The 24,406-nt window shown below is 46.4% G+C and overlaps 1 protein-coding gene across 1 annotated transcript in view; it reads right to left on the bottom strand.

The window, feature by feature from the left end:
• The window catches only part of camk4 (calcium/calmodulin-dependent protein kinase IV), a gene marked incomplete at both ends in the record, with an annotated part of 138,327 nt that overhangs the window by 57,232 nt on the left and 56,689 nt on the right, over window positions 1-24,406 (bottom strand). The window contains 2 exons of the mRNA XM_084324956.1: window positions 1-83; window positions 11,058-11,120. Coding sequence (XP_084181082.1) covers window positions 1-83; window positions 11,058-11,120 — 146 coding nt within the window. The remainder of the gene's footprint in view (window positions 84-11,057; window positions 11,121-24,406) is intronic.

Genomic DNA, 24,406 nt, shown 5'->3' with positions numbered 1-24,406 from the left:
CTGTCAAAGAGTTCTCCTCCAGTCACCAGCTCCAGAACCAGGCTGATCTCTGATGGGGTCTCAAAGATCTCCTTTAGTTTAATCTGAAAGGACAAATGTCAGCATTTATTTATTTATCTATATATTTATTATTACAGCCATGGTGGTAATTATTACCAGCCATACTAGCCATATGCTGGTAAATATGCTATACAGCCAAATGCTCAGAACTTGAGAACTATTAGAAATGTCTGACTCTTAACGAGTAAGGGGTGAATTCACAAAGAATGGATTATGCCAGGGGTGGACGGTATAAACGGTATACGGTATAAACGGTATGAATTTGCTCTACGGTATGTATTTTGACTATACCGTGTAACCGGTAGAGCAGCTCTAAAATAGCAATGACGTCATGTAACCACAGCGCGACTATTTCAATCGCATTTGCCCCTAAAAATAGATAGAATTAGTCATAGATAATAGATATGTGCAAACTGGAAAAAGTTATTTAGGAGGCTTCGCGCAGTGGGCGTGTCAACACGCAATTGTCATTTCATAATAAACACACTCTGCCTGTCTCCTCCACAGCCACGTTCATGCTGCTCATTACTCGCTCCCTCAATAACAAGGCACTACTCATCCATGATATCATCACTGAAAGAAAACTGGATTTTTTATGTTTGACTGAAACATGGCAAAATAAACAGGATTTCATCACACTAAACCAAGCTACACCCCCTGGTTACATCTACCTCCAGAAACCGCGCTCCACAGGCCGTGGCGGCGGGCTGGCTGTCATTCATCGTACAGACTTCCAGGTCAAGGAGATCCCCACTCCTGATCTCACATCATTCGAATGCATTACATTCTCTCTCTCCGGATCTCCTGAACCTCAACCTCAATTCGCCCTGATTTACCGCCCCCCCAAAGCCTCCACCACCTTCCTGTCAGAGCTAACCGAGCTCCTGTCCTCCTTCTGCTCCAGGTCCCTCACCATCTATCTGCTCGGAGATTTCAACATTCATGTTGACTCCACCAACTGCAACTTTGCCGCTGATTTCCTGTCGCTTCTGGACTGCCTCAGCATCACGCAGCATGTCCAGGGCCCCACCCACTCCAAAGGTCACACTCTGGATCTGGTCTGCTCCACCGGTAACCCCCCCTCCCACCTGCAGTGTCTAGACCTTGCGGTATCTGACCACCATGCCATTCTTTTCACTGTTCCTATCCCCCCGCCCAGGCAGCGCCCAACGCGCACCCTCACATTCAGGGACACCAAGTCAGTGTGTGCATCAGCCCTATCTGACCTCATCACTACCCACATGGCCCCGGTTCCCTCCGATACCTCCTCGGACACCTTAGCAGCCCGTTACAATGCCGCCCTCTCCCTCAGCCTGGACTCTCTGGCGCCCCTCAGAAGCCGGAATGTGTCCTTTCCTCGCCCTGCCCCATGGTTTACCTCTGACCTCCGCTCTATGAAAAGAGTGGGTCGACGACTGGAGCGACTCTCCAGGCGATCTGGCCTCACCGTCCACCGTCTGGCCTTCGTCGACCACGTGAGGTCCTACAGAGAGGCTCTCTCCAAGACCAGGACCGCGTACTACTCCACCCTCATCACCTCACAGCAAAATAACCCCAGATCGCTTTTTTCAACCATAAATCGTCTCCTCCGCCCTCTCACTGCCTCCCACACTGATGCTCCTGACCTCTGCTCTAAGTTCCTGGACTTTTTCCAGGCTAAAGTGACTTCCATCCACCAACAACTCATGGTGCCCGCCCCCTCCCCTCCTCACTTACCCCTGACGCCGGACTACATGCTCCCAGCTGCATCCCTCCATCCCCAGTGCTCTCTCTCCTCCTTCTCCCCAGTGGATGTTCCGCTGGTCATGAAGCTGGTTACCAGAGCCAAAGCTTCCACCTGCTCCCTCGACCCCATGCCTACGGTACTGGTCAAGGCCTGCCTTCCTACCCTCTGCCCCATCATAACGGACATCATCAACTCCTCTCTGTCATCTGGAATAGTTCCCTCCTGTTTCAAAACCGCCTCCATCACTCCCATCCTAAAAAAGCCTGGTTTGGACCCTGAGGTGCTGGACAACTACCGGCCGATCTCCAACCTTCCTTTCCTAAGCAAAACCTTGGAAAGGGCAGTCGCCGCCCAGCTTCATCAACATCTGTCCAACCATGAGCTCTACGAACCCCTTCAGTCAGCCTACCGAGCACATCACAGCACAGAGACCGCCCTCATCAAGATCACTAATGACCTCCTCCTTGCTGCAGACTCCGGACACATCAGCCTCCTCATCCTTCTCGACCTCTCCGCGGCGTTCGACACAATATCCCACTCAGTCCTCCTCAAATGCCTCTCCGACAACCTAGGCATCACCGGTACAGCTCTGTCATGGTTTCATTCATATCTCACTAATAGATCTCAGTTTGTCAGCGTCAGCGGCTCATCCTCCCCCCCGGCCCCAGTCAACCACGGTGTCCCCCAGGGCTCTGTGCTGGGTCCCCTACTATTCACCATCTACATGCTCCCCCTCGGTCAGATTATACGTCACCACGGACTCAACTTCCACTGTTATGCTGATGATACTCAGCTCTACATCAGCACCTCACCATCCTCCCAGCTCCCCCCACAGTCTGTAGTCAACTGCCTCCACGCTATAAAAACCTGGATGGCAACCAAATTACTCAAACTCAACAGCAAAAAGACAGAGCTCATGGTTGTGGCCCCCAAGGCACTGCTCGGGAAGGTTGGAGATCTCCTCCTCCACGTTGACGGCTCTTCCATCTCCCCGTCTCTCGAAGTCCGTAACCTGGGCGTCACCCTTGACTCCACACTTTCATTTCACTCCCACATCAAATCTGTCACCAAGTCTGCCTTCTACCACCTCAGGAACATCTCCCGTCTCCGACCCTCACTCTCAGACTCTGTGGCGGAGACCCTGATCCACTCATTTGTCACCTCCCGGTTGGACTATTGTAATGGAGTCCTGTTCGGGGTACCCAGCAAAGCCCTGGACAGGCTCCAGTATGTCCAGAACTCAGCTGCCAGGGTTCTCACTCACACCAAGCCCTGGCAGCACATCACCCCCACCCTCATCCATCTCCACTGGCTTCCAGTCAGGTTCCGCATCACCTTCAAACTCCTGCTCCTCACCTACAAATCCCTCCATGCCCTCGCCCCCCGGTACCTGTCTGATCTCCTCCACCAGTACACTCCATCCCGGAACCTACGATCCTCTGATCTAGGTCTCCTCTCCATCCCTCGCACCAGGTTACGGACTTTTGGGGACAGAGCCTTCAGCGTGGCGTCCCCTACCCTCTGGAACTCTCTCCCCCCCGAAATCCGCAACGCCCCAACCCTGGACACCTTCAAATCCGCTCTAAAAACACACCTCTTCACCAAGGCTTTCCCCATCAGTTAGTTTTAGATTAAATTAGGTCCATTATCCCCTACTTTCCCTCATCCCCTCTTCCCCCTCCCCCCCTACTTTCCTTGCCCTATTTTTTGTCCTGATTGTAAAGCGACCTTGGGTTCTATGAAAGGCGCTATATAAATTTGATTTATTATTATTATTATTATTATTATATCACCGCGGCGCACAGCAAGTTTCAATTTCAGTTCCTGGCATTTTTAACCAGTGGAGAAAGGCAAGAGATTTTCCCTATCGTTTTTCTTATATGAATTATTCTACGTTAATAAAACATACCTGGTGATCAACTACAGTTTGCTGTAAACATTATGAAATGTGTGTAGTGTTATGATAACGAAGGCTGCAGCGGGAGGACGGCTGCAGCAGTGGATTTGCGAATAGCATGCAGCTGCAGAGCCGCAGAGCCAGGGGCGCTTTCAGGTCTGGTCACAGGCCCGCTCAACAGCGCCCCCCCCCACCCAACGGCTGAATTGCCAATGGCTGAATTGGAGTATTGCACTGTGCAATACTCCAATTCAGCCATTGGCAATTCAGCCATTGGGTGGGGGGGCGCTGTTGAGCGGGCCTGTGACCAGACCTGAAAGCGCCCCTGGCTCTGCGGCTCTGCAGCTACATATGCTTCTAGCAAAATCCAGCATCCAGCCCCGCTGTTTGCAATGGGAGCAGCACGGAGTCTCGACTCGGGACTTATTTTATTTGGAATATAATGACTTTATACGCAAAAGTAGCCTAGTTTTAAGTTAAAATATTATAAATCTACCTGCCTTGAGGATGTCATTCTTTATATAGCCTGCCTATCAGGCAAAAAAAATTATTCTAACGGAAACACTGATACCGTGATATATACCGTTACCGTCTATGCTTCAAATTATACCGTGATATACATTTTAGACCATACCGTCCACCCCTGCCTGCTAATAGCACCCCTAACTGTGTGTGATTTGCGCCCGTTATTTTCTCCGTCTTAAGGACCTATTCACTAAAGATATTGCACAAATGATATAATAACTAGCCCATACGGTGTGAAATTTGTTCCGGATATCTGTCAGCGCAGTTGGCTCGTGGAGCATCTGAGTGCAATTTTCTCCTGATATGGTAAAATAGTATAAATACTGCCCATGCAACAGTATGCATGTCCTAGGACAATGGCAGACAGAAAACTCTGAAAACAAATCTCTGATCGCGAATTAAAAGTCCTGACAAATCAATACTGTAGCTCTTCTAGTACTTGGGCCAAATACTCTTTTGGTACCAATTGGGAAGGCAAATATTTATATACATTCGTAAATTATTATTAAATCATTTATAACTATTTACAAATTAGTTCTACATTATTTATAACTCATTATCAACATTGTTTGTACTTGATTTGTTCATCATTAAATTATGTTGTTTAATGTGTAGTAACACATTTGTAGATGCTTTGAAAAATGGATATGAAAAAACAACTGTACTGTACCTCCATTTATTTGTTCATGTTCAACAAATGATTTGTTAAGACATTCATAAAACATCTACAAATCATTTACAGATGCTATTGTGTGCCCTAATCTAAAGTGAAGCCTATTCATCATTAACAAATGTCTAATAGTTTGTTTATTTGTGGACTTTTATGAATACACACGAAGCAATTACCAGACTTGTCTTTTCATGTTTAACAAATTATTTGTTAAAACATTCATAAAACATCTATAAATCATTTGCAGATGCTATTGTGTGCCCTAATCAAAAGTGAAGCCTATTCATCATTAACACATGTCTAATACAGTTCATTATTTGTTGACTTTTTCATCACCTGTTACAAATGTTGTAGACAGCTTTCGGATACACCCTTGTTTGTGACATCAAACAGTGACAGAATTAGGACTATAGATAAATGTAATTTTATTAACATATAAAATACATGTGCACTGCACACATAACATATAGTGTAACTTGGGGGGCACTAGGACCCAGGAGTACCCTGGCCAGGTATTGCCAGATCTATTTATGACGTGAAATAAATATCGGCCCGGTACCGGGCCAGTCAGACTTAAGGGGTTAACCACTAAGGGTGCTTTCTCACTCACCATTCGGAGTCGAATCAGCGGCGGGTCGAACCAGAAAGGGGTGTGTCTGTCTGAGTGAGAACGCTCTCCCCCGCCCCCGTCCCCCGCTGATTCGTCCCCGGGGGCGCTGAACCTGGACCGATGAAATAGGTGGTCTCGGGTGCGGGCCAGTGGGAGCGGGGGGCGTGACACACACAACGTCGTTACTGTAATGCTTTTATGCTTGCTTGAATTTTGGGCAGATAAAACCACACAGCAACAACTGGACAATACCCACAAAAACGATATTTATGGGCAATTTGCGAGTTCAGACCTCAACAACAAGCATGTTTAGCCTCACAGCTTAGTGGATGAAAACATGAAGCCACGTTACAAAGCACAGCACTTCCCTGGCTCGCATTAGGCCTGGCTATTTGGTTTGCCATTGCTATGTCTATACATTGGTTTCTTGTTCGAATGCATTTATTTCTATTAGACCAGCGGTGTCTCTTAATGTTATCTAGCTACTGATAGCTCCCGATATCATCAGTTTGGTGCTGGCTGGCTAACGTGAGCTAACGTTAGCTGCTAGCCACAATGCTATACTGTTATACTGGGATATTCCATTCACGTTAGCATGTAAGCTAACAATCGGCGCCGATGAGACTAAACTCCGCTTTTGGTGTTCAATTGTGTTGATGTTAGTTTTGTTTCATCAACAAATGAGAGGCAGAACACACAGTGAATGTATCCGTTTTGTTTATTGCACGTTCTTTGCTGAAAAATAAGTGCTACAGTGGCTATACTTTGGATAAAAGCGTCAGCTAAATGACTAAATGTAAATGTAAATGTATACTAGACTAGTAATAGGCTAAGCTAACTAGCGTTAGCCGTTAGCTTAGCATTAGCCCTGGGAAATGCTCAAAAGCGGACTCTCCAACACCATCCATTCGTGAGAAAAGGGGGTGGGTTATATTGACAAGGCTTGACAACAGAGGTTCAAATATAACTTCATATTTATTGGTTATTTGTTTATTTTATATCAGCATCCAGTCTCCAGCGCCATGTTAACACTTCCTGTGTTTACATTTTCGAGCGTGACATCATCGCCTACGGCAAGCGTACACGCTCAAAACGCAAACCGTAAACAGAACCCGGAGCGCACCAAGACTGAAGTGTGTACACAGACTAGAGGGGGGAGAGGGGGGGGGGGGAGTTTGCACTCAGAGACGGAACGGACCAGAACGGACCCGAATGGGTGAGTGAGAAAGCCCCCTAAGTGTGTCTGACTCTTAACCACTAAACTCTGCACAGACTATAACGTATATTATGACCGGTAGGATATTCAGATACAATTTTATTGCCTATATTTAACCTCTTAAACTGCAGCCATATTTTCAGAAACTCTGCCTAAAAGTACATGCCCAAGTAAATGGAAGATTGCTCCACTTCTACAAGGTCAATTAGCATGTTCTTGGTATCTAGGAACATTTATGGACCTCAGGGAATGTATTCCCAGTGTCAGAAATATTGTGTCTGTTACTATGCTTGAGTAAATTGTAATGAAACAAAGGAGAATATAAATTATAATTTGTCTTTTCATCTTTGAAGGTGAATAACCATGCTAACATTGAGCTTGGAGGAATTTCGTTCACTGACTCATTCAGCACCTTCTTGAGATCAAGTGTACAAAGAAATCTAAGCAAGGGGAGATGCTTTTTTGTAGATTTTGTAGATACAGTACTGAATTTTGCCATCCGGACACATGCAATTTGAAATATAATGCAATTTGAATATATACTATAGAATATCAGGCCTATAAATGACCTTATTATGGCCAAGTCATACATCTATGGATAGGGCCTAATATCCTCTTTCCAGTGTTAAATCTGGATTTAGTCATTTCCTCGCGTGACTACTCGCCTTTTTCCGATGCAATGCACAGAGAATTCACATTATTCAGAGAAACTCATATTTCGCTAATAACACTTCAAATCACTAAACAAACGTAGTGCTTAAAAAATATACACGTTGACTGCTGTTTTGGCTACATTTGAAAAAGAAGCACAACATTAATTAATACGGTCTGTATTGATCGATTTATGACGAGGACAGCAGCAGCTTAACAGGTTAAGTCTTTCTTCTATTACCCTGCCCATACCTGTACCTGCCCTCACCTGTGCTGCTACTGTATGATGCCTGATTTTCCCCAAAGGGATCAATAAAGGAATATCTTATTTTATCTTAAATGTTGTCGGTGCCTGGTACATGGTAAACTCTGCCACCAGCCACTTTGGTGGGTTACCACCAGGTATAATTTCAAAAATCAAATTGATGATGGAATAGTATTGTATTTTTATTGCACATAATTGTATCATTCAATAATGTATTCAATCAATCCAACCGACCAACCAAGTTTCAGGAAGTGTTTTAGGGATGTCCGATATTATCGGCCTACCGATATTATCGGCCGATATTGGCATTAAAATGTGATATCGGAAATTATCGGTATCGGTTTAAAAAAATATATATATATATCTTTATTTTTTTTCATTTATTTAACCTTTATTTACCCAGGCATGCAAGTAAGAACACATTCAGATTTTTTTTATTGTCAAAAGTATACATAATGTTGTGTTAATTCCACGACAAGAGATATGTAATGTTAATTACCTGAAATGATTCCTGCATATATGGGTATCGGTTGATATCGGTATCGGAAATTAAGAGTTGGACAATATCGGTATATCGGTATCGGTAAAAAAGCCAATATCGAACATCCCTAGTTTTTACCATTAATTTTCAAAACAGAGATTGCTGGCTCACATGTTTTATCAGATTTAAAAACATTATGTGCAGATTTTTATTCATTTTTAGACTTGTAGTCTACATTTTAGGATTTGTATTTATTTATTTATCTATTTATTTTCATATTTTGTAGAACAGTTACAGACTGGGTCCATTGGTAGACTTCTGGACTCAATTAATAAATGGAACTACTTGTAAACAGTGTTGATGACCTGAAAACTGAGGACTGAATGCTACTGAATGCTACCTGCACCAGAACAGCATCCTGGAGACATTTCAGTCAAGGTTCAGGACTGGCCATAGCACAGAATCAGCCCTCCTTAAAGTATCAAATGACCTACTCCTCGCCGCTGACAACCGTGACTGCTCTGTTTTAATGCTGCTTGACCTCAGCACAGCTTTCGACACTGTTGATCACACCATTCTATTAGATCGTCTCCAACATGGGGTTGGTGTCAGTGACACTGCACTAGCATGGTTCTCCTCCTATCTCACAAATAGAAGCTTTGCTGTCAACATCGCCAACTGCTCCTCCCCCTCAACCTCCCTCTCCTGTGGGGTCCCGCAAGGGTCCATCCTTGGCCCGATCCTGTTCTCTCTTTACATGCTACCCCTTGGTCCAATCATTCAGAAGCACAACATCTCTTTTCACTGTTATGCTGACGACACACAGCTTTACGTTTCCCTGAAACCTAACAACCAGTCTCTACTTAACAGTCTCATGTCCTGCCTGGATGACGTTAAATGTTGGATGGCACAAAACATTCTACAACTAAATCAAAACAAATGCGAAATAATCCTCTTCGGTCCCCCAGACGCTGTCACCACCCTTACTAACAGCCTTGGCAACCTGTCCTCCCTGGTCAAGCCTTATGTCAAGAACCTAGGTGTAATTTTTTATCCACAATTTAAATTCGACAGACAAGTGAACTCAGTGGTAAAGGCATGTTTTTTCCAACTACGCACCATTGCCAAACTCAAAGCCCAGGGCTGTACGCTAAGCTTTTTCACTAGGGGCACTAAATATTTTTTAGGGGCACATTTTTAAATAACAATTTTACCATTATTTATATCGGTTGTTTTTTATTTAAAAAAAAAGAAAAAAAAATATTTAATATTTTTTTTTAATAAAATATATATATTATATAATCATACTTGTAGTTGTATTATCTGCGAGACATCGCCACCACGCAACAAGTCAAAATGCTCGCTATATGCAACCAGCTCCACTGTCTGTGTGTACTCGGTAGCCTCCAGCTACGGCCAGGATTCTCCGGAGCTGCAGCTGGACCCTATACTGTAGCCTCCAGCTACGGCCAGGATTCTCCGGCGCTGCAGCTGGACCCTATTGACTATATTCAGCGTGCCCTCAGCTCGAATACGCATCGACTCAGTGTTATAACTTATAAGACATTGATATCAGGAGCTATCTGAACTATTTAGTTTAATGGGACGTTTCGTAAGCTAACGCGAGCTATCATGCACTACTAGACTTGCTGGAGGATTTGTTGATATCAGTAGCTAGCCAGCTGGTAGGCTCACCGAGGTCCCAGTGTCCCACTAGAGACTAGTGTTTACAACAGCCACGGGTGCGGGAGGGAGGAGGAGCAGACGCCGCAGCTCTCTCCGTGTGTCTGAGTTCAGTTCAGTTCGGCTCACTATAGGAGGTCGAACGCGTCGAAAATATGAAGCAATACTAACTTTACTTTTCTTCATAGCTAAATCAGACAGTCAGCCAGTCTATCAGAGTGAGTGCTCAGTCGATTGTTCCCGCTGATCATACCTGCTGAGTGCTCACTGCTCAGCTCGCGTGAGTGGCGTCATCACACGCCTTGGATAATTTAGGAGTGAAATGCGAATGCAAGGCTTGAAAGCACTGCTCGCAAGCCCGCCCCCAGATAATATTTACCAATCGCAATGGCCAATTAAAGGGGCAATTCGCGACCATCTCGTCGCACTGTACAGCCCTGGACTCCCCTGCAGACCTTCAGAGAGTCATCCACGCCTTCATTTCATCTAGATTAGACTACTGCAACTCCCTCTATATAGGCATTAACCAGTCTTCCCTGTCCCGCTTACAACTGGTACAAAACGCTGCTGCCAGACTGTTGACCGGAACCCGCAAGAGAGACCACATCACCCCTGTCCTTGCCTCCCTTCATTGGCTTCCAGTACGCTACAGGATAGATTTTAAGGTTCTCCTTAATGGTCACCCCCCCTCCTACATCTCAGACCTCCTATCCCCCTATTCCAACACCAGGTCCCTCAGGTCAGCCGATCAGAGGCTCCTGACAGTCCGGAGGTCTAACCTCAAACTCAGGGGGGGCCGTGCCTTTGCTATTGCAGCCCCTGAACTGTGGAACAGCATCCCCACCTCCATTAGGCTTGCCCCCTCGATAGATGCCTTCAAATCGAGGCTCAAAACCCACTTCTACCTACTAGCCTTTCCCGTTCACTGACTCATGCCCTGTTTTCCTATGTGTTTGCCTGTGTGCCCTCCCATAAAACGGAGTGTGATTGTTGTCAATATGTATCTATGTGTATCTACCCTCTGTACAGCACTTTGGTTGACACGTGTCATGTTAAATGTGCTATATAAATAAATCTGATTGATTGATTGATTGATTGATTGATTGATTGAACATAATTTACTAATCATAGAGTCAATTCATTCCTAATTATTCCCTGTATGTTTTTTTTTATATGACAACCTTCTCAGGCCAAAAGGTTTTCAATATTTCAACAATTTGTAGAAAACCTTGTGACATGACTGATTTGAGAGTGTATCTCTTGGATTTCTTACTATGTTTGGATGTGAAAGTCGCAGCAGAACGCCGATCTCTGTCCTGACGATCTTCTTATCCACCTAAGAAGAAACACAGGAAGAGTTTGGTAGGAGTGACCAATCTCTAGCCCCGCCCTCCTTTCTTGAATCCCTCCCCTGTTTGTCCGAGGAAACCAACAGTTGTCATTGGAAGATCAAGAAAAGAGGGGCGGGTCAGTTTCAAGGGGCATTTTCCTTTTTTTTCATGTCACAAAAATATCTGAAGGCATTAACATAAAAGTATCAAACATATTTTTTTAATATTACATTTAACGGCAACATTATGGGAAATGCGCTTACAGTCTTCTAGCCTAGCTGTTGGCCAAGAACACCTCTCCCAGAGTTTTAGCTAGACTAGTGGTCCGTATCCACTTCAATTAATTTGTGCTAAGGTAGGCTAGCTGTGTGTGTGTGTGTGTGTGTGTGTGTGTGTGTGTGTATGTGTGAGAGAGAGAGAGAGAGAGAGAGAGAGAGAGAGAGAGAGAGAGAGAGAGAGAGAGAGAGAGAGAGAGAGAGAGAGAGAGAGATCACTACTGGTACAATTACAAACGCACTTGTTTTTTACAGTCTATGGAACACACTCTGGTGAGTGCACGTCACGATGACAGACATCTTTGTATTAATAATGGTGGATATAGCTCCTGTATGAGTTTTGTCCCCATATGATTTGATAAGCCCCAGTCTGCAGTTCCCCCCTCTGCGGCGAGACAGAAGAGAGACAGAGAAACAGACGGGAGCATGTCTATGTTCCCCGGGTCCTATGTTCCCCGGGTTCTATGTTCCCCGCTTTGATTGATTCATTGATTGAAAATTTTAGACCACCAGCCCTGATTCCAAACTCTAACCTTAACCAGTTCGAAAGAGGGCCTAAGCTTAACCGTTAGAAACAAGGCGGACATTAATAAAATAATAAACATTTATAAAATTTTCAATCTATTAATCAATCAAAGCGGGGAACATAGAACCCGGGGAACATAGGACCCGGGGAACATAGGGATGATCCCAAACAGACATGCAGCGAGGGCTCACAGGGAGCAAGGCACCTGAATATATTAATTAATTAATATCAATTTTGAAGACTCTCTTCCCAAGATGTCCTAAAATTCATTTACATGCTCCCCAATCCTATTTTTATAGGCCCCGGCCACGTGAACACTTTAGGCAACCAACATGCCCTTCCGCGTTGCTCTGAATTGCTCTGATTGGCCGAGCGCGCGCATGAGCCGCGACAAGCTCCTCAGAGGCAAGAATACTAAGCTCCCCCTTAAGCTCCAGGAGAGAGGAGAGAGGCTGAAAACCCGCAGTTCTTGCCCGACTGATGGGAGCCGGATTCGATTTTTCTGATGAATACCCCCAAAACATGGAGGTCCCGAACGCATGGAAGTATTGATTGCGCCGTAACGAATCATTAAAAAAATATACCGTTAACTGGAATATGTTGTGCCTTTACACATATGTTGGATTATGTAATTGGTTTGTCATGACAAACTAATAAAAAATCGCGATTTACCCGGTGGCTACAACAACACGCATGTAGTCACTGTGTGTTGTTGTAGCCACCGGGTAAATCGCGATTTTTTATTAGTCGCGCTCGGCCAATCAGAGAAACGCGGAAGGCGCTCGGCCAATCAGAGAAACGCGGAAGCGCATGTTGGTTGCCGAAAGTGTTCACGCGCCCCGGCCAGGATGATGCGAGGTCCTTAACTCATTGACTGCCATGCTGTTTTCCCATCTTTACTCCCTGGCGCCAGCGTTATTGACCATTTTCACAATGTTTGCGGACCCATCGAATATTCTATATTATAGCTATGGAGACAATAGTATGGCTCATTTGACAGGCACTATTTATAGTACAATAGGGATGATGGGGGGGTTCCGACGCTGCGATCATACAAACGCATGTTTTATGATGGAGTTACTCCATTTCTCACTTCGAGTCCAAGTATCTTGAATCAGAACAGGATCAATACATATAACGTTAGGAAAAGCACCGTATCGTCCATAATCATCATCTATATAATCCATTTAGTCTTTTTCATAATATCCAATAGTTCGCTCTAGGGCGTAGGCGATCGCCATTGTCGTCCTGCTCACAGCTGCTATCTACTCTACCTACTAGTAGAGTGAGGGGCTGTCTACACGAACGCTGGGTTTAATGTAACCGTGATTGTATGTGCGCAGTTGCACTGTTCGCCCACACACAACGTTAGGTTATGACTATAACCAAGTTCTGTTAACGCTCAGCGTTTCATGCATATATCTCGCTTCAGCATATATACACTGAATAATTTCACAAATGTACCTTTAAATGCCAGCAATCATCTGGCCACACCCCCATCCGCTTACCTATATAAGCAGGGATGGTGCCACACACTCATCTCCTTCCCAACAAATTTCACCACAATGAAAAATCAAGGGCCGCAGCGGCGTCTAGACGCTGAGCGTTCACTAAGTGTTAACAGAACTTGGTTATAGTCATAACCTAACGTTCTGTATCACACTAGCTCACGCTCAGCGTTTCATGCATAATAGGAGCTGAGCGGGAGCTAGAAGCTCGACAAATGTACCCTGCTGAGGCCCCCCACAACCATCAGATCAGGGAGGGCCGAGCCCCCCCCGACCCACCCTAATGGAGGGCACCCCCCCTATTGGTGGCTTCACGGGAGGGCGACGGACCCGACCATGCGAAGAGGCACTCAAGCAACTCAACGCACAGGGTGAGCAGACCGTGGCTTGACCCCACGACTACACACACGCACAACCCGCATGCCACCCGGGAACGAACGGAGGGATAAACCTCGTTACTGCCCCCAGAATCACGGGGTCAAGGGTAAACCCAACCCTGTGGCAAGGCCGTAGCAGCGGAGCGCGAAGGAAGACCCAGACCCACCAAAGGGACTGGACCCCCTGGAACGGGGGCCCGGAGAAGTCCATGATGCCAGCATCAAGACCCCACCAGGTGGGCACTTAGTGACCCCGCCCCCCACATCGCCAGCGTATTCGGACAAAGGCCCCTCAGCCGAGCGGGCCCTGTCCCCCCAATAGTACACCGCCTGGCACACTGACCCTGCAGAACAGGCAGTCAGCATGGCCGTAAGCACACAAAAAAAGTTAACCAACGGAAGCAGGCAGCGCACCGGGGAAAAACCAGGCAACAGGCTATTAACCCTAGCCTGGAGACTGCGGACGAGACAGGCGCCAGAGGGGACAGCTGAACACAGCCGCCCCGGCGGAAGGAGCGTAAGCTGGCGGTGTTGCATGACCAAGCCTCCATTTAAAAAAACCCACCCAGAGGGGTTGAGGCAGAGAAGGCTGACACGATTGGCAGACGTCATGAACGTGCAGGGGCACCCTCAAACGGTGAACCCGGGAGTTGACACTGCTCCAACACACCAGGGAATCAACCACCTTGGTGTTACCCAATGCGGTGGTTGTTCCTATAACCCCTCAAGAAAAAACTCCAAAACACACCGGCTATACCGCAGTACAAGTGTTTCAGTTTTCAAAAAAGGGTTAACCCAGGCCTACGGGTCGACGAAACATTACTTCGGACCGGGCCTGGCGATACGGGAAGCACAGGGTCACCAGAGGAGGTCAAAGACCACCCCAACAGGCCCCTCTTCGCCATGCGTGAGAGAGGAGCGAAAAAGAATGGAGAACCAGCCCCTAAGCACACCGTACTTGGTATTCCCAGGCGGTCTCCCAACCAAGTACTAACCAGGACCAACCTGTGTAGCGGCCGAGATCCGACGAGATCGAGCGTGTACAGGTTGGCATGGCCGTAAGCCATTACGACAGTGCTGAGTAAAAACGTACCCAACCAGGGTCTCCATAGCGCTTAACCCTGTGACACCCGGACCGACCTGGCATTTTTCCCCCTGAAAAAAGCCCAAGTCCCTTAGGGTACCAGAACAGCAGATCTGCATCCCCGGCGGACAACGGGTTCAACTGATCCGGACCAGCGTGACCAGAACCAGTCCTGTGCCCTAACCACACCGACATGCCTACAGATATGCGTGTTGATCTTAACATGAAAAGAAGGCGCCACCCAGACGTTCGGGCGAACCGCGCCCGGTGGCCCACCCCCAGGGCGTGAGACCCCTCTACATATGTTCAGATCCATTCCGTCATCATCCCCCAGACATGAACGAGAATCCGTCGATAACCAACCCAGGTCGTGGGATGTGGTCGTCGGAAGAGGAAAAACCTCCATCTCAGTTGCTCTATAAAACGCCGTTTTAACCTCAAGCAACCAAGGCGTGCCAGTCAGTCGCCTGTTTATAGCGAGCTAGCACTATATGTGCGTCGGGACACACCCACATCAATGAACAGGCTATTTAGACCTGTCATTGAATCCCCAAGGCGCCCAGGGGAACGACAAGAGGGGTGTGACACTTCCTAACTCCAACTCTTTTTTTAATAGAAAAGAAGGAAGCACCAACAGTATGTATCCCAGTCTACACAGCCGGGGGTAAAAAAAATTCACATTTTTACATCCCACCACCCTCCCATAGGAAGGAGACGGGAATCCCCAGAGAGACTTCCCATGCGAGCTGTACAGATTGAAAAGAATATATTGCACCTTGAGCCATGTAAAAAATAGTTTTTTAGGGCTCTCCGGGGAAGAGGCACTGAACCCATACACACTCAATAATCGAATTGAATCGAATACATACACAATAGAATAGGACACCTTCTAGAGGGTCCACTCACTTTGACAATCTGAGGAGGAAGGCTCTGTACTCTGATGGAGGCTCCCTCACATGGAAGGAGGAGTCCGAACTCACAGAAGGCCCGAATAGGCGCTTGGTGAGGAGGAGCCCTGACCACCCCCCCGAAACAGATCCATCACATGGACCTGAACAGCACACGGAAGTCCTACCAACAGAGACGCGCACGGTGACGTACTCTATGGCGGGGGAATTTCTGCGGTGCACACGCCCAATATTCCAGGCCGTGGGACCAGGAAACTCCCCCTCACCCCGTAACGTGCCGAACCGCAACGTGACAGGAACCTTGAAGGACAGGGGGTGTACCCCTGACCAACAGAAACAAGGGGGAGAGGAAAGGTTACCAGTTCACCCCTTTACGACCCCACACCCATGATACGATGTAATGACAAAAAGAGCTCTATGAAGCGTTTGACAGCTTCACACAGCGCATGAGCTAACCTGCTATCTGATTTTTACTAAGGAAAAAACACAGAATAGAGAGGGCTCTCTAAGAGCCCCGGTCCAACATACACATGTGCTTCTGTGGCCAGTCCAACCCAGTTGTAGGTCACATGACACACACAACCCATCATCACCTACAAAAAATGGCAAAAACACTCTACAGAGGAACGCCGTTTTTCATAATGAGAGAATACATAATTCTCGATTAGTATCGGCCACAGGCCTTGCTAAGCACACACGACAGCAACCAAACAATCTTTTCTTTTAGGAAAATAAAGTTTCTCCAGCAGTCATAGCACAACCTCAGCAATCAAGCTAAGGGTTACATCGCATCCCTACCACACAAAGACACAATGTAGTGCAACAACATGTCTGATAGGAGGATGAAGAAGTCCCCAGGGAACCGTGGGGAAAAACACAATCCTCCTACTTTACCCGTAATACGGCCAGTTAAAACAGGAACCTGTTAATATGTGAACACACTGTTCATTGTCATCACAGGCTGAGAAAAGAATATTCTTTCACTCATTTGTCACTAAGCATAGCTTCATAGGTTAGTTACCTTAGTTGTGAGTACACGGTACATAACAACACACATGATGTTTCTCACACAACAACCAGATCATTTTCACATCTGTAACAACAACCCGATTTGCCCGGAGAAGCTAATTACCAGTGACAAGACAGTTCACACAAAACTCACGTCGTATCCCAAATGTATTGCAGCAACACACGTTTTTGGAAAACAGCGTTATTTACAAAACATGTAGAAGGTAAAGCCGGAAGACGCGTATAAGGTCTGGCCAAACCTTTGTCCTACCCGGAGCGTAGATCAGCGAAGTGCAGTCTCAAGACACCATAGAAACACAGCCATCCTGTGTTGTTCGATCTGGGCAGCGTCGCCGCTCCACCCGTCGCTACGGTCCCCTTTGTTGACGCAATCCTTGCCGTCCTGGCTCAGGGCAGGGTCGACGAACATCCCCTGTCAAAGATGACGTCGTAGTCAAGAGTGTAAAACATGTTATAATCAAAGCACGTTCAACAGAGTAGCATTAAGCTAACGGCCGCTCCAACCGTCGGTCGCTACTGCCCCTGCTCGCGAGACGCCGAGCGAACGGCGCACGCGACCAGAGGGGAGCTCGCGGCGGCGCGCGAGTAGCCGGAGCTACCCCGCGCTGGCCTTATCCGATAGCAGCAAGCTAACGTTTCCTAGTGATCACAACAGGCTAGCGCCGCAGCTAACAGCTGACTGGCTAACAGTAGGCCCAACCTCTGGAGGGCCACGCAGTGATCCCAGCAGGCTAACGCTGCAGCTAACAGCTGACTGGCTAACCGTAAGCTAAGCAGCTATCACCTGAACTTGTACACAATGATATAACACTCACCCAGACAGGCCGCCGTTCTGAAACCCTCCTCACTTTTTAAGAGAAAAGAGAAACAAGATGTCAACACAGCTTTACAATGGTGATTTTACCAACACCCGACGGAGCCAGCACAATACCAAACTGGCCTGTGTAGCTGACTTGAACATAGATCTTCCGCTATCGAACATCTATGCACATATCTCCTCGTGAAGGAATACTCTCATTTGGATATGAAAGAAGGGGCTACACAGTGACAGAGAGATACCCACTCGTCCAGAAAACACAGGGATCACCAGTGTTAATGGTTAAAACTACAATGGTCTTCAGACCAAGGTCTTCTGTCGCCTAGGAGGCTGAACAAAGGACCCTAGCCTGGGGCCGGTTTTCATAAACATTGTCAATTAGCCCCCATAGCACTAACAGACAAGTGAAGCCTGCCAGCAACAGTACTCACCCAACCTGAAACCCACCGCTCCTCACAACAGCGGCGCGTCCTACAGTTCAGCTGTGGCCTGAAAGGTTTCACCCCAACCAACACAGCAAGGAACTGCAGTTGAGAAGCATGCAGCGGCGTGCTCCCAATACGAAAACCGGTGGAGGGTTTTAGAATGATCACCATCTTCCAGACACTCCAGTGACGAAGACAACATCGCCGTATTTTCTCGAAAATAGTGTGAGAGAAAATAAAGATATGATGTCAACGTATCTCCTTGTTCTTCCTCTCCTCGTAAACATTGCTTTTCCAGCAAATATTTTTCTCCACGTCAAGTGGACATATGAGCAACACGTTGCTTGTGATGAAATTTGAGAAGGAGATGAGTGTGTGGCACCATCCCTGCTTATATAGGTAAGCGGATGGGGGTGTGGCCAGATGAATGCTGGCATTTAAAGGTACATTTGTGAAATTATTCAGTGTATATATGCTGAAGCGAGATATATGCATGAAACGCTGAGCGTGAGCTAGTGTGATACAGAACCGGGGTTTTGCTACACTGCAACCGCGGTCTTTGAAAACCGGAGTCCAGGGTGAAGTTTTGTGCGCCTCCCCGGTTGCAGTGGTTGCGTGTGGGCATAGAAACCGAGGTTATTTCCAGTGTTTACAGCAGAGCTGTCCCAAGTAGCGTTATATGAAAATTATTGTAACAAACTTTTGTTCTAAACGTATATCGTCTGTGTTGAAGAGTGTTGTGATCGACTGATGTCTGTTGTCGCATTCCTGACCTGACGCTGAGTAAACCTGAAGCTGCGGCTAAACTAAGCTCACGTGTTGTCAAGTTATTGTTATAAGAAACCCAGTCCAAACTACAACAGTCTGCATCCCTTTAACAATTGTTTGTATTGAGCCGTATTGTATGTACCCATTCTGCAATCTGTTAAATAAAGTTTTCATCCATTTCTACTAGCGTTAACGTTAATAGCCTCGATGCTAACTATATACATGGAGAATGCCATTCACATTAGCATGTAGCTAACAACACCGGAGATCGTTTTGTGAGACTAAACTATCCGCTCTTGGTGGTAAATTGTGTTGATGTTGGTTTTGTTTCATCAACAAATGAGAGGCAGAACACACAGTGAATGTATCCGTTTTTGTTTATTGCACTTTGTTTTGTTGCTGAAAAATAAATGCTATGTTGGCTAAATGGCTGTGAGCAAGGAGGGATGTTTGTGTTCCAGGGCTGCGTGTATATTTCCGGTATTAACCCTAACCCTTCTGGGCCCCGTTCCCCGTACCTGGATAACTGAGTTAGCCGGATAATTTCCAGTCTAGTCTGACTTAAGCCGGACCTTCCCATTCCCCAACGCGCGATTGTCCAAATCACCATGACAACAGATCAAAAAGTTTGAGCCTGGTCGAGAGCAGGGTTAACTTCAGTTAGCCGGATGAACCATGGCCACGCCCCCGCAAATAAATGACAGCTCGCTTCCTGAAATGATTCTCACAGTCTAGATCCCATTATACCATTCTGAATTATGTTTCTGTGCTTCGTTTTCCTAGAGGGGGCTTTTGAAATGTATAATAATAGAACTAAATGCTGATAATAAATCATATTGAGCCTATAGATTTACTTTGTCCTAAATAAAATAATGCACGTCATATACGGCGCTCGGAGTCGCGATACACGCTGCATGTGGTTATTTTAATAACGGCGCATTGCAAATGTGAATCCCGCGGGGATATTTTTAATGAATGAAACCTATCGGCCGTTTGGCTCTGATTAGTTTCATATATTCTCCGCTGTAGATTTGCTTAACGGAGCGCCCGGATTGTGTTTCATTCAAGCATAAAATTGAAGTGTCTATGCGTGGATTGTGGATTTTGTGTGATATTGTAACTGGGATTAAAATGTCTGATGAGATGCGCTGTTTGACGGATTTGAGAAATTGAATGAGCCGTTGACGTCACATTAATGCATTTGAGAATAAAGAGATAAAACTTCATTCAAAAGAAAAAATATTCTAAACACAGGTCTCTTGTCCATTGATGGTCTTGGATAAACAATGAATCTATCCCGTCTGGCACAGTGGCGCAGCGGTAGTGCTCAATCCTGGCAACTGGGCGACCGGTGTTCGAAACCCCGCGTTTCCAATATAATTTTTTGGAATATAATATTAATGATTATACGCAAAAGTAGCCTAGTTTTAAGTTAAAATATTATAAATCTACATGCATTGAGGATGTCATTCTTTATATAGCTCTCAACGTGCACCAAATTGAATTATTCCTACATTGCAAAAAGAAGGAAAAGTGTTACGATTAGTACGCTTCTTAGTCATGTTGGACCCAGATGGCAGAGTATGGATTGATGAGACCGGAGACAGTACGTGGCGATTAACAGTTTACTTCACAACACATACACGTACACACACAGGTAACATTTATCAATGATCGCGCCCAGCAGGGCAGGACAGACAGGACTATATACACACAGACTAATTGACAAGACACAGAGGGTAATTTACAAACAAGACACAGGTGTGGTAGACAGAAACAATAGAACACAGAGTACACTGGAAAACAATAACAAATAACCAACCAGACTAAACATAATTACAACCCACAGACAGGGGAACACAAGACTAACACAGTGGAGACAACAACAACAACAACACAGATAGTACACATAACAGACACAACTGACAATAAACAATAATGAGTTGGTGTGTGAGCTGATGCCAGATCGGCATCAGCCCACCGGTTGGAAATGATGACTGAGAGTTATTGTTATTGATGGGAGGTTGTGCATATAAATGTCTGGATCCTGGTCCCATAGGACCAGGACCGGAGGAAGTGTTACAGTACCCCGCCCTCGAAGGTCGACTCCCAGGCGACCCAACAGGCCCCCCGGGAACGGGGAGGGTGGGGGGGACGGAAGCCGCATCAGCAAAAAGAGGGGGGGGAGGACGGGGGTTCGAGGGACGGGGCCTGCGGGAACAGGAACGGGGGGAGGGGGCTGACGAGGAGGGCTGGAGCAGGGAAGGATGGGAGGAAGAGACGACGGCTCCGGAGCGCGACCTGGGGCTGGGGTCTCCACGGTGGCGAGACCCCCCGCCGAACCCCGAACCGGAGGCTCCCTGGCGACAGGACGCGGTGCAGGACCCCCAACCGGGGTCCCTCCGGCAGCGGAATCCGACGTCGTCCTCCAGGTCTGCCATGGTGGTGGCTCGTTCTCTGGAACCTCCCAGGGCGGAGGAGACCTCGACCAGACCGGCGAGGAAGACCTGCGGTCCTGGGAACCCCTTCCCCTGGGGCTGTGGCGTCGGGATCCGCGCCCCGTCCCCGACGCTCCCCTGCGGACCAGGCGACTTCCCACCCAGGGATCCAGCACCGGGGTGGCCGCGGCGCAAGCACCCGATATCATCGGTGCCGCTGGCCCAGCCACTGCGTCCCATGGTGCCAGACCCAGAGCGGTCGCCTGGTCGGCACGCAGGACGGAAGCGCCCAGGATCCCGAGCGCGAAGCTGGCTCCGTCTCTCCTCTCTGCCGGGTCCAAGTTAGGCGCGATCATTCTGTTACGATTAGTACGCTTCTTAGTCATGTTGGACCCAGATGGCAGAGTATGGATTGATGAGACCGGAGACAGCACGTGACGATTAACAGTTTACTTCACAACACATACACGTTAGGGGTGCACCGATATATCGGTCGGGTATCGGTATCGGCCGATAAGTGCCTTGTTGACTGCTATCGGCCTATCGGCCGATAAGCTCAAATGTGCCGATAGCAGTCGCCGATAACTAACCATCCATTTGTGTAGCGTCAAAAGGCAAAAAAAAAAAAAGTTCACTCGCGACCTACCTGCACAACGCCCGCCGTCCGCCCCACACACACACAAGCTACTGCATCAAAGTTACTATTTATGATTAACAAGGCATTCGTTTGGGGCATTAACGTTATATAGTTAGTGTTACACGGACAATAACATCAGCATATTATTATTACCCATAGCAGCAAGGCATTACTCCGAGTCCGTTCATAGCCGGGAGGCAGACGACTAACGTTACTGGTGAAAATGTGATTTACGTTGGAATACTCCTTTGCCAACTTGCTGTACTTTGCTTGCAGGTCTGCAGCCATTATTACTGGATTAAGAATAGCCCCAACTTTAGCCAACGTAACGTTATGGCTAAACCTTTAACATTAGTTAACCCTAGCTTTCGGTTAGCTGTTCAATGCTAATGTAATAACACAACCAAGCGAATCCATCAGAGCTCCCCATCAACACCGCTCTGTCGGGAGGATGGCATTTAAGAAAGTATCTGCTGTTAAAATGACACAAACATTCGTTTTGTGGCATTAACGTTATTATAGTTAGTTACACGTTCAATTACATCAGCATAGTATTTACCCGAAGATAGCAAGCAAGCCGTGCATAGCTCGGTTACATTCCGTTGCTCATTCCGTACCCAACTACACATTCTGCAATCTGTTAATAAAGTTTTCAACCAGACAAATGTATAGAAAGGCTTTGTTTTATTATAACATTTGTTGCAGTAAAATCATTGTGTCTCGTTTGGCCATCCTGTGGAGCGCGCTGGTCGGCGGGCACTGCCGGGCAGCTAACTTATTAGCTTGTTGTGGTTCTGAGTTTGACTCGCATTCTCACAAGCAGATCAATGGCGGCATGCCCCGAAGTAGAAAAATGAATAAACGCTTGGTGGTAAGCAGGAGGTGGGTGCTAGCGGTGTGGCGTAATTGGCCGAATCGACTGTCAATCAAAATGGTTCCATTGCATTGGTTGAAAGCTCTGGTTGAGAGAATAGTATCCCGCTGCAGGCCGCCAGAATGGTTCCATTGCATTGGTTGAAAGCTCTGGTTGAGAAAATAGTATCCCTCTGCAGGCCGCCAGACGATACTGGGAGAGGGATCAGTGATACCATAAACATATTTCTTGATGTTTCCTTTTTTAAGTAAGTAAAGAGGCCTACAAATACAAACACACATACAAATATACAGTAGTTTAGTTAAAAAAATAAAAAAAATATTAAAAAAAAATAGTAAAAAAAATATTAAAAAAAATTAAAAATACTTATTTTTTGCCACAATTATCGGTATCGGTATCGGCCGATTGTGTTAGTTGAACAATCGGTATCGGTATCGGTGGCCAATTTTCATATCGGTGCACCCCTAATACACGTACACACACAGGTAACATTTATCAATGATCGCGCCCAGCAGGGCAGGACAGACAGGACTATATACACACAGACTAATTGACAAGACACAGAGGGTAATTTACAAACAAGACACAGGTGTGGTAGACAGAAACAATAGAACACAGAGTACACTGGAAAACAATAACAAATAACCAACCAGACTAAACATAATTACAACCCACAGACAGGGGAACACAAGACTAACACAGTGGAGACAACAACAACAACAACACAGATAGTACACATAACAGACACAACTGACAATAAACAATAATGAGTTGGTGTGTGAGCTGATGCCAGATCGGCATCAGCCCACCGGTTGGAAATGATGACTGAGAGTTATTGTTATTGATGGGAGGTTGTGAATATAAATGTCTGGATCCTGGTCCCATAGGACCAGGACCGGAGGAAGTGTTACAGAAAAGACTAGGATTCGAACCCGGGCCGTCTGCGTGAAAGTCAAAAGCAGAAACCGTTACACCACAGTGCAGATAAGTAAAATATCCACCATACATCAATCAATGGGTAAGAGAGCCGTATCCTTATTCTGTATAACAGTTTAACTAATTATTTTCGCTAGCAAGATCTCATTTGATTATTCAATCCATAAACCTACTGCCAGCAGGCAAGTTTAAAGAAATATAATCTGATTGATTGAGGTAATGAGGGACTTAAAATTAGCCTATAGATAACGCATTTAACTTGTCGGCGAGGCGATTGAGCCGTACTGCAATCTGTTAATAAAGTTTTAAATCAATTAATCAATCAATGCCGTTAGAAAATCAGGATCTCTGCTATCGATAAGTGCTGGCTTTTCAACTGAAGCGGCCGCGCGCACTTATCCTGGGTCTCAAGTCTGGTTCGAGTTAACGAGACTGAATCCACCTTCGAGGAACAGGAAAATCCCGGCTTCAAACATCGGGTTAACTGAATCTGGATAATGGGACTCTTGATCGACTTAGTTGAACCAGGTACGGGGAATAGGGCCCTGGTTGGTTGAAATGGCCTTCATGTCTGAACAACATCGCCACCTACTGCTTTGGCATTGTACTACATGCATATGACTTCACTCGGTGCAGGGTTTAAACCAGTCGTGTGGACAGAGTTTTATTTTTTTGAATAATAAAAGAAA

The sequence above is a fragment of the Notolepis coatsorum genome (genome assembly GCF_963971535.1).
Source record: "Notolepis coatsorum genome assembly, chromosome: 11".
NCBI classification, from domain to species: domain Eukaryota; kingdom Metazoa; phylum Chordata; class Actinopteri; order Aulopiformes; family Paralepididae; genus Notolepis; species Notolepis coatsorum.
The sequence above is the reverse complement of the archived record's forward strand: the minus strand, read 5'-3'. Positions and strand labels throughout refer to the sequence as shown.